Here is an 11,892-nt window from a genome sequence, read left to right on the forward strand (position 1 = left end):
GCTTGTGTACGCGAGGGAAAACGGCGCGTGGGTGGGGATTCTGCACGGCTGCTACGACCAATAAAGGCCCAGTTTAAAGCGTCTTATTTTTTCTTTTTTTTTTTTATACCGGCACTGCGCATGCCACATTCAAATGTTAGGAGTGGTGGGCTTCCGATGTGTGTGCATGGAAATATGATAGGTGAGACTTGGAGGAATGGCGGCCGAAAATAGGGGTGTGCGAATATTTTTATAACCCGGCAGAGTTACGATAGGGTTGGAGATTTTTCGGAGAATAATGGCGACTGAGATAGATCTCAGAACGTATACGTAATATCTTAAGTTTAATTTTAATAAAGTTCGTACAACATTTTTGATATTCGAATTTAAATTTAATTCGAATTGTTGAATTTCGAATGTTGATATGTTCGATATATTCGACTCGATAGAATGCGTGAATATTTTTATAATTCGATAGAATAACGATAAGATTAGAAATAATTTTCGGAGAAATAAATTTCAGAACGTATACGTAATATCTTTAATTAATTTCATAAAAATTCGTAAGGTTTTTAATGTTCGAATTTAAATTTAATTCGAATTGTGTAATTTGATATCGAAAGCTTCATATGTTTGATATGTTCAATACGTTCGATATATTCGACTCAATAGAATACGTGAATATTTTTATAACCCGATATAATTACGATAAGGTTAGAAATATTTCGAAGAAGAAATGATGTCTGAAATAAATTTCAGAACGTATATGTAATGTAATCCTTAATTAATTTCATAAAAATTCGTAAGGTTTCTGATATTCGAATTTAAATTTACTTCGAATTATGTAGCTATATTCATATTATATAGATATCAAAGATTCGATATATTCGGTACGTTCGATATATTTGATTCGATATAATTGTTATACTTTTTCGATACTGTTAATGGCTGATTATAATATTCGTATATTATGCATTATTGATTGTTTGAATACATTTGTTAATGCGAACGTATTCAACACACAATGAATCTATTGTTCGAGAGATCGTTGAACCGACCGGTTTTAACCTGTACAAGTACTTACCGGTTTGCTGTTAACCTGAGACTCATCAGCATAAAGTATTAGCCGGATATTTCGTTCTTCAGTGTACTCCAAAAATGTATTACTCAATTCGAATCATAAAATCACAGATTTCAACTAAAAGTTCGAAAAAGTATCATATACGTTTCACGTGACGCGAATTATTTCTCACTAAACGAATATTCTAATATTCAAATTGTAGCAAAGTAGTGTATAACCTAGTACATGAAACAAGTTTAATATACTTGCAATTTACTATTCTACTTTTCTTTATTTCGACCAACGACAAGTACATTACTTTTGCACTTTATGAAGAACACTTTAAACAGATATTTTGCGAAAAATTACTATTAAAACTTAAAACGAACCGATTTTATAATTTACGAAATATATCACGAACACGCACGTTTGCCAAAAAACGCCACCTGTGCCATCTACTTGAGTTAATAGAGTCGCGCGCATATTATACAGAGCGCCCTCATAATTACTTAGTCGTTACTTGACGTTTACGAAAACGGTTGTGCTAAAGACATGTCACTTGTTTTTCGGATTAATTTGAAAGTGTTAATCGTTGTCGTTGATATATCGACAGGGCAGCAACGTGTGCCGCGATTGGTTGCTTTTCTCGCATATGCAAATGGACTTACCTTCTCTCTCTTTAATCGTGGTTTCGTTGCAGCAGTAAGTAGTAGCCGGTACACGCGAGGTAAAAAGGCGCGTTCGCGCTCGCGACCAGAGAACTCGCCTTTCCTTGCCGGGCGGAGCCGCGCGTGATCCGCGTTTCTTTGCGATTGGAGCACCATTCCCCACCGACGCTGCTTGTTTCCCCACCAGCATAAGCGTCCAGGCGTCCGTCCGCTGCTTTTCGTTCCAATCTAACCTCTTCGTCGTACACTCAGCCTTTCGAACCGAGGTTAGTGTTGCTTCATCTCTTTCCTTCTTTGTGCAACTCCCCCACTTTGCGTTCCACGGTCCGTGTACGCGTCCGCGTTCCCCGTGGCCGGTAGGCGGCCGACCGGGCGTACGTGGGCCCTCTAGTGTAGCTGCACACATGCACGCGACAGCATCTGACCGCCGTACCAGCCGCCGCAGCCGTAGCTGCCACCGTCGTAGCTCGTCGCGGATGCTCGTGTGCCTGCGATAACGATACTTTGCTCTTTCTACGATCCCGCACCGCGGACAGCTCAATTCTCGCGAGAGGAAAGCTGACGCGCGGTGTGTGTGAACCTATGACGAAACGGTACCGCACGTGTGGAACGCGGAACCACGGGAGTAATTGCCAGCGTCGAAACAGTGAGACAGTGAATATTCGTGACAGTTTCTAATGGCATTGGAAGGATTCTGAAATAGATTTACGATCCAACTCGTAATTTACGATGCTCGTGTTCGTTTCGGTGATTAGCATCGGAATCGTTCGTGAATTCGCCGATGGGTGACGCTGGGTATCTGATGCGTCACTGACAGATCGGAAAGACAATAGGATTTTTGAATATTCGCGGGCTATAAAAGACACGATTCTCGCGGTAAAAACGCGGGAAACTTCGGTAATAACCGTTGACAGTTGGCGTTGGTGTCGATTCAAAATTTACGTGAGATCTGGTGTTTGGCATTCGGATGACAAGTGAATTGAACGAGAAACGTGGCCAGGAACGATATACGAAGGAAATAACGACGACACACACTTGTCACGCTGTTCCGTTTAATAACTATATACATTAAGAAGTGTTCGTATAATGAACGTGAAGGATAAACGTATATAACCAAGTAGTGACTACCGTGCGAGACTGGAATACGTTCGGAGCGTGTCGAAGGAATATATCTGTGCTCATTTATCAGTGTAGTGTTTCTATAGGAATATACTGTGATATCAAAGGATAATAGACGTCTGAAGGATCTTTTATATTTGTAATTCGCTTCTGTTTCGTTAACCTCAATTCCAAAATAACCTCAAAAATCTGTATACTGCACTCGTCTTCGTGGAGCTTTCATTCTCAAAAGTGCAACACCGACCATTGACCATTGCTCGACGCTTTTAACAAACGATAAAAACGACAAAAGGATATCAAATTCGTACACGGAGGGCGAAGAACAGTTTAGCTTGTCCAACAAAGGGAGCCAGCAGGTGACCACGTTGGATTTCGCGGCGTTGGCTGCTTACGGGGGCGTTTCGGGACCCAGGGTCGCGGTGGCGGGTACCGGGGTCCTCGCGCTACCCGGCCTGATACCCGATAAGGGTTTATCATCGCCCGGAGGACAGTCGAAAACAAAGTCCGCAGGGCTGGCGGGCCTCGACAGCGAGGCGGTGCGCCGGTGGGTCGCCGAGGCCGCGCGAACCGTCCGGCAAATTCCGCCTCCGGTTGTGATACCATCCAGTTCGCAGCAACAGCAGCAACACCAGCAACAATCTATTCAACAGCAGCCACAGCACAGGCAACAACATCATCATTCCATCCATCGACAGCGTCAAGAGTCTAGCCCACCTTTGGTGGGCGCCTCCCCTTTCGTTCTGCCGTCGTCGATGACGCAGACCCCCAGCATGCATCTGCTGGAGAACAACAACCTGGTGGAGGTTGCGATGGTTCAACAGCAGCAACAATCGCAACAGCAGATGCAGATGCAGCAACAGAAGCAAAAGCAGACCAGCCCGACGAACAACAACACGATCGAGGCTTGGAGGTCTATACAGGGTGGCCACCAATGGTGGAGTCCACCGAGCACCGTTCATCAAGAGCAGCAGCAGCAGCAGCAGCAGCAACAACAGCAGCAGCAGCAACAGCAACAACAACAACAACAACAACAAGTATCGCCTATAGGACAGCAAGTTGTTCAGTCCCAGAGTTTGGTCGTTGGCTCGGTTTGTGGACAAGTACAGAGACAGTCGCAGATACAATCGGAGATCGATCAACCTTTGGACTTTTCGGTCGGTTCCCTTCAACAACAGAGGCTACATTCTCGCGTAAGGACTATGTACGAGAGACTGCAGGATAGGATACACGACAATAATAATGGAACAACCGGTAGCGGGCAGAAGATCGGCAGAGGGACGGGAAGCAGAAGAAGTTACAGTCCCAGTGAGGGTAGCAGCAGCAGCAGCGAAGATGAAGGAGTCTCCACCGGCGGTAGCCCTTCCGGTCCACTTCGAGGCACCGAAAATGGTGAGTCAGACATGCAAATTCTCTTTTTAAATTATCAAGCCGTATTATTCGTTTCAAAATGCAAAAAAAATATCCGTATCGCATCGCGTATAAGAATGACGTAATGAATTATAATATCGGTGATAAACGGAATTGATAATTCCAATTTTGCATTCGTTTTCGTAACGAGTTACGCATCTGAATCTTGGAATTCCGCTTCTCGAAATACTCTATTTCGATTTGATAGCGTTCTTAGAATCCAATCAATTATGAATCTTAAATTAATCAAAGTTATCATATAGATTAAGTGCAGCGTTTCATTTCATATTTTATATAGAGTAATATAGAAAAAACGCGGAAAGGAAAGGAAATTTTATAATTCCTGATTTCTTCTTGAACTCCTCCTCCTTCTTCTTCTTTCGTGAATAAATGTTTAAAGGTTTAAAACAAAAGATACGAGAGAATTGTTATTAATAACGCATGATATCTCGTTTCCAATTGTACATTCTACAAACTTTCGTTTCCTGAATCGATGAAACGCGATTAAAACAAAAATATTCGAAATATCATTACGATTAAAAATTTAAATTCACCGTGCAATCAAAATAGTCGAGTGGAATGATATTATTAAGCTATTTCTCCCCCCTTCTCTGTTCCAACGATTTCCCAAAGAGTTGGTTCAGTAACGAAACCGGAGATTTCCGAGACAAACGAACGTGTGCGTCATGCCAGCCGCTATTTGTCCGCGAACGAAACATGAAACGATCCCATGCATTTTGGGGGAAAACCGTTCGATCCGTCAGCTGTCAATGGAGAGCCTCCCTCCGCTCGCATCCGACACTGCCACCCCCGCGCAACCTTGGCACGGGCCTTTGTTGCCTCCAACCCCCAAATGGTCGACGGCATTGTTGATTCCATTGTAGGAACGAGCGTCGAGAATCGGGCATTTACCTGAAATACGGGCTTTCGTTGCGTCTCGTTGGGTTTTTTTTTTTTTTTTTTTTCCGTACGCAAAACGGCAAAAGGCAGGTTTCGCCAATTGCGGCGGCACGGTTTTACGATGGGAAGGTGAATTCCCTTTTAGATGATATTCCTTTCGTTCTACTCGCTCGTCGTTTCGTTGCTGCTTGCGTGCGCCTCCACCAACGATTCCCCTTCGCGATAAGGGGAATTCTTGACGGATAAATTCGTATAACGTTTCGTTCGAAGGAACGTGTGCGTGCACACACGTTAATTAAAATTCGAGGGATAATTGTGAGGACTTTGCAGTAAGAAGGGAGGAGTTCTGTTTCTTTTTTTTTTTTTTTTTTTCAGTTATTACGTGTAAAGTATCTAGAAAAAAATTCTACATTGTAAGTTGTAGATGCAGGTGTCGATGGTAACAAATGATTCATTGTAGGTTTTAGATCGTTTTGAGATAATTCCGCTGTGAGAATGCAGATTCGTTTCCGTTTTTTCTTTTCCGTTCGACGCAGGATATATTTTTGATCAATAAAAGAAAAATTAAGGAATAAATATTCTTTCAAGGATAAATTTCCTTGTTTAAGTCGCTTAAGGAAAAGTTATCATTTTTATTGGTGCAGGTTACGCATAATTGAAATAACGCTATTTAATAATTAGTTTGTAGAAATATATTTTTTTTCATTAGTTTTTTTTTTTCCGATCCGAAGAGAAATCTCTTGCTTTATTTTACTTTAATATTTCGTTATATAAGTATAAAAGTAAATTTTTCGAAAAAAAAAAAAATACTTGGCATTCTTATCAATAAGCAGAACGATAATCATCGTTATTTAGTGGAAAGGAAATAGTGATCATTCATTTATTGAGCGCCACTCTTTTATAATCGTGTTTATCTTAAAAATCTATCGTATGAGCTGATTAAAATTGTGTCAATAATTTTGCGTCTTATTAATCGTATGATTCACAACATTACTAAGATAATAATTTCTCGTATCAAACTCGTATAATGATTTTAGATTTTTGAAATTGAAAAAAATTATAGCACACGTTAAACGCATTATATTAATTCTTTTAATTCGTCTCATTGAAACGTGTTTGAAGTATCAGGCACGTGGAGAGTCACACAATCGATAGATAAACCTAGAAAAACTTCTTACCTCAATTTCGATGCATTCCCTGATAAAGCGTAGATCGATGATTACAAGTAAAAGAAAGAGACGGAGAAAGATCAAGAAAAATGCTCGTGTATCTTNTTATTGTACTTATAACTCGGTTTTACATCGAGTTATCATTTCGTGTTTATTATCGCGGCATAATGTGTCGTGAGCCCCGCGATACCGTGAAAACAAGAATGATCGTAATTAAAACATGATACATGTCGAGGCGAGCATTATCTGATTCTAAACAGCCGGATCTTTATTAGTTTCAATAAAATGCAATGTAAACAGCGTTATGAATTAACCTGATAAGAACGTTGCGCGTTCGTAACAACGTTGAGAAACGAGAGGAAAAACGAAAAAAAAAAAAAAAAAGGAAGGAAAAATAAAAATATAATATAATCGTCATCTTCGTTACCAGCCAGGTTACGAGAAATTGAACAACTATTATGCATTTATTTCTATAGAAGAAACGATACAATCGTTCAATAACGTTTCGATCCGGCGTCGTTAAGCAGTTAATAAAATGACTTTGGGAAAAAAGGAATAAAAATAGAAAGAAAGAGAAAAAAAAGGAAAGAAGAGAAGAGTTATCTTTGATTTCGATATTATCTATAACGCGAGTTATATTAATGTTTAATCCACGGACAATTATCGTGGCTCGATGCGTTTTTTTCTTTTTTTATTCCTCGAACACTTTGATATTCGTCGTACAGCGAATATGTATATGTACGTTTCTACATAATTGCACTAATATTCAAAAATGCAACGGCAAACAAACGCCGTTGCCTGTGAGAAAAAGTCGGCCGATATCGTATCTGTCGATAAGGTCTTAGCACTAAGGCTTGTTTGAATAAATATTCCACGTAAGCGCGCGCGTGATCGCGCGGTTATTTTCGATGAGCAACGCGATACGACGAAAAATCCATTTTTGAAGTGAAAACGTAAAGTGCTCCAGATAATGCCCGCCTTATATAACGTTTAACACCCGAGTATTTTATTTCTGGCCAACGATTGACCATTCCTCAGCTTCTTATTAACCAATCATCGTTCTTATCTCTTCTTGAAAATGACAGCTTCGTGTTCCTCCTCTTTCCCCCCTTCTTCTTTCTTTTTTCTCTTCTTTCTTTGGTCGATCGATCTTCGATTTTCGACGCGAACGAAAGGTGTCGGTTTCAGCGCGTTCACGAAAAGCGTAATTACTCGATGCCTCTCCTTCTTTTCGTCGTGCTAATTTATGTTCGAGAATATAATTAATCCTGGCAAGGAACACGCGCAGGATTAACCGTATATATATATATATATAGAAGATATAACCGTTCGAGGTTCGCAAGGAAAGGTCCACGGACCTGTTCCTCTCCCATCGTGTATTACGGCGTAACGTGATACGTGTTTGATTCTATGTTATTTACGAGCAGGTGTGCCGCGCAACAATGTTTATCACATAATTAGATTCTATGCTGTCGGCCAATCCCTATCGCGCCGCGGTGATCCGCCAAGGATGATCCTGAAAATGACGTTTCACGGTGGATGGCCCTAACCCCCTTGATAACAATAATTTTCCTCGATACGCTCTCCATATTGATTTCATCCCCGTCTATGCCGTGTGTACGTGCCTGTATCCCGCTTTTCTTCTTACCTAGACTCTTCTCCACGTTTTTTTTTCTCCCTCGTTCGTTCCATCTACCTTGTTTCCCCCTCTTTCGGATATTTCGAGTCGTTGCTCCTCCTCGTTCCAGCGACATATTCCGACACCCGACGACGACGACGACGACGATGTCTCCTCCTTTAACAAGCCATCCGTTGAATCCTTTCGTTTTTCTCGTTCTGTCCAACGATCATCAGGAGCTGGAACCCCCTCTCTTTCTCTCTTCTACCTCTGGTTTGGTACGCGTTGTAAAACCGAAAACGAGATAATGATCGTCGATCGATGGGCAATCTTGCGATTTCTGCCAATTATATTCTTCGATCCGGTCACATAAATTAATTAACCATAATATTCGATGGCAAATCAAAGGAAAGAAGTTATTATACGCCCTTTAACGGTTTGATTATCGTTGATGAATCCAGTAGTGGAAACTCTGTTCGTCGATGATTCTTATTACTTCCTTCTCCCTTTTTTTTCTCTCCTTCTTCTTCCGGTTCGCCGGAACGTGTCTCGTTCGAATTTAATTCCCTTTTCGAGAAATGTTGTTCTTAATGTGGTAATTATTAGAAAGGGAAGGGGGTATAAGTTCGTTGTGTTCGTTAGCCACGAATCTCTCGGCAAGAAAACGAGAAACGTTCGAGGTCTCTCGAGTACCGTCGGATCACTCGCGTGCGGAAAATTGGACGGTCCCCCTTTTTCGACTCGTGAGAGTACTCACAGTTCTTCGTTCCTTTTTTCTCTCTCTTTCTTCGTGATCTTCATTGATCTTCGTTGAGTTTCGTGTACGACACGACGACAATTCCTCGAAGTCGTTTCTCTCCGGCCAACTTCTCTTCGCCCGCCGAAACACGTTCCCCTCTTCCTTTGTTATTTTAACATTTTCATTGCCGCGTGTCACGAACAACCATATCGTTTTTCCATAACGCATTGTCCTTACGATTGTTCCACTCGATCATCGAAATTCTCGCATCATCGCAACTCGCATCGATTTCAAAATGAAAAATTGTTATACAAGATTATCAGAAAATCGATTCGTTTGGTTTCTAAGAATTTAATATATAAATTTTTCAGCAGTTACGATAAAGATAATGGGTAGAATTAAGTGGAATTAAACCGCAATCTTCATAAAAAAAGGTATCGATGCCCAGACAGAAACGACAGAGCGTTAGATCCATTAATTTGTTCGTTACGTAATCTCGAACACAGAAGACAAAGATCAACCATGATTGCTCCAACATGAAATAATCCAAAGATCGAGCGGAGAGGCATTATTAAAAATACACACATTTTGATCCTATAAAAAAAGATGATCATTCTCCCTCATTTCTAGCATTTCTTGGAAACACGCGTGTGTAACGCTTTGCACAACAGCAAGTTTCCGATTATTTCTAAATGTGTACACGGTCTCGTGATCGCAAATATCGTTCGCAAAGAGTTCGATCTCTCCTCCTCGATCTGTGTACGGTAAACAGCTATGTAATCGAGAGCTCGATCTACGTTTTTAACATCCCTCGCGTTCGATAACACGAAAGAGAGCGGTCGTCGTCGTGGTCGTCGTCGTCGTGGTTCGATCAGGGATTCTGATCGGGGGCGGTCGGTTCCTGGGCGACGAGATCGCGGCCACCGCATGCCACGGATATCTACGCGTTTCGAGCAAAAAGAAATCGCGTTTGTTGACATTGCTCATGTCGATCGATTAATCCTGACTGAATAATATGCCGTATTTATTTTTCTTCGATTTGCGTCGCTATCGGGCCGGGTGAAACGGCCTTTTATCGATCTCCAATCTCTCGCTCGCGTCACTTGAGAAATGAAGGCTTGGCTCTTTCTCTCTCTCTCTCTCTCTCTCTTCCTCCGTGTGTCGGTCGAGCAGTCGATAAAAAGACGACGACGGCCGCTTTGAACGTGGAAGAGAAGGAGGGAAGGACCGGAAACAACGGCGGCCCGCCTCGGCCAAACACGCCGTGTTTCACGTTCGTGTAAATTTCGTAGGCCAAACGCAAACTCGAGTGAATAACGCCTCCCCTTCCTCCCTTTCCACCTTGAGATCACCTCCTTTGTGGAAATTCCAAATTTCGATTCGTCCCCCTTTGGATCCGACTGCAACCAGGGGAATACCACGGATTAATTCGATCGAGATTACGAAGGTAAATAGGCTTTTGCCTTTTGTTGGAATAACGAAGAGCTCATTCCTCCTCCTCCTCCTCCATCCACCACGCTCTCCTCTTTTCATTTCCCTTTTCGTATTTCGCTCCGTTGCCTTTCTTCTCCTGACGGGAATCGGATCAAGATAATCGGAAGCAGATAGCAACGCGATGCATCTCGCGAACGCGGGCGCGCGCCCGCTTTTAGCTTTGTTTTCCTAATAGAGATACCCTTAATTTATCCCGTTTTAAAACATTCGACTAATTAATATAACATGGAATTAACGTCATTATCTGCTCGTTCCTTGGCTTAATTATCCCCTCCCCCCAGAGTTTTAGATCAACTCTGAAACGACTGAACCCTGAATTAACGAGGATTTTAATGAAAGAAATCATCTACGTTCGGTTTCGGCTGTGAGCCGGAAGCCGTAGCCTCCGTCCTTCTTTTTTTCTTTCTCTCTCTCTCTCTCTCCGTTACGTCATATACAAGTGTAAAGAAAAAAAGAAGGAGATGAAGGGAGAAAGGGAGGAATACGTAATGTCGTGGCCCCGATTTGCATCGGTCTCTCGCAGCGGTGTTTCCGATTATAGCCTACTCGGCTTTCGGTATTAAGAACGGGCCGAGGAGGAACGCTTCGGGCTAGTTCTGGCTAAATCCCACCTATTATGTCGGCCCTCTCGTATGTTGGTTTCTCTCAAGGGGACTTGCGGGCACGTGACTCGTAGGCGGTGGACGTAAGGTTTTTTTTCTATGAAAAATCGCAAGGTGGAGCCGATTTGCATTCGGAGATTGCAAAGTTCGCCGTGGGACGCGTGTCACGCGGATGGAGGAAAACAATGGAAAATTAAGCGCGGCCCCAGACTGTTGGACGCCTCCTTCGTGGAAGAAATTTACTTTTAACTAACTGGGAACCATTAACGCGTCTGTTTGCCGCGGTAGACAACACAAGGAAATAAAAAGGAAGGGAAAAGGTACGTGCTATTTTAAATATTCGAAACGAAAAAATTCTTCTTTGACCGCGAAGAAATAAGTAGGGGAAATCCTTGTTCTCTCTCAATTTCTATTTCTATTTATAAACACTTTAGAGTTAAAAAAAGAACACTTTCCTTCCTTCGAATTTATCCTATCCTGTTCGATCATGTAATTGATCGACATCCGAAATTGCATTCTAGTGAATCCACGAATGCAATGATCGTAAGTCACAGCGGTTGGAATAGAAAAGGCTAGGCGTAGGAGGATACAGATCCCAGACGGCACGGGAAATCTCACCTGTTACGTTACACACGATCCTTACGAGAAGGCCTAGGATACGTGACCCGGCAACGGTGGGTGGACGGTTCATCGGTTCACATCGGGGATGTGGGGATTCCCGGTGGGTGCGGGCATAGACGAGAGGAAGGTACCGAGGTGGGTATATAGGTGGCAGGTAAAGCCGCCGGATAAATCTCACCTTGGATAGGTCAGGTTGGGCCAGGAGGATTCCAATAAGGAATGGAGGACCGTGCAGGGGTCACGTGGCGCGCGGACCTCTCTTTCTTCCCTCCTTCTTCCGCTCGAGGAGTCTCGCACGACCAGGTATACATCCAACCCTTTTGCTCCGCTCACGAGGCCACCTTTCAGCTTGTGTATGTGTGTACCAAAAGATGCAACACATACACACGGTCATCGACAAATCACCGCGACACGCGACCGACTTTCCTTCGCCTTTCTTTAAACATTCAACCACGAAGGGTTGCTGGCGGCCACGTGCCTCCTGCACGTGCGCGAGACGATCTTTTTTCCACCCTT

The 11,892-nt window shown here is 42.6% G+C and overlaps 1 protein-coding gene and 1 pseudogene across 2 annotated transcripts in view; one reads left to right on the forward strand and one right to left on the reverse strand.

Moving 5' to 3' along the window:
- Positions 1 to 1,595: 1,595 nt before the first annotated feature.
- LOC116185108 lies at positions 1,596 to 2,391 on the reverse strand (annotated as a pseudogene).
- LOC102674516 (POU domain, class 2, transcription factor 1-like) overlaps positions 1,631 to 11,892 on the forward strand; it is a 120,577-nt gene continuing 110,315 nt past the window's right edge. Inside the window, exon 1 of one of the 2 annotated variants that reach the window (XM_006612180.2) lies at positions 1,631 to 4,215. In XM_006612180.2, the coding sequence (XP_006612243.1) occupies positions 3,579 to 4,215 (637 nt within the window). In that variant the 5' untranslated portion in view covers positions 1,631 to 3,578. The remainder of the gene's footprint in view (positions 4,216 to 11,892) is intronic. The other variant, XM_031508744.1, reaches the window with a different exon arrangement.

This window comes from Apis dorsata, unplaced genomic scaffold, assembly GCF_000469605.1.
Source record: "Apis dorsata unplaced genomic scaffold, Apis dorsata 1.3 scaffold_99, whole genome shotgun sequence".
NCBI lineage: Eukaryota > Metazoa > Arthropoda > Insecta > Hymenoptera > Apidae > Apis > Apis dorsata.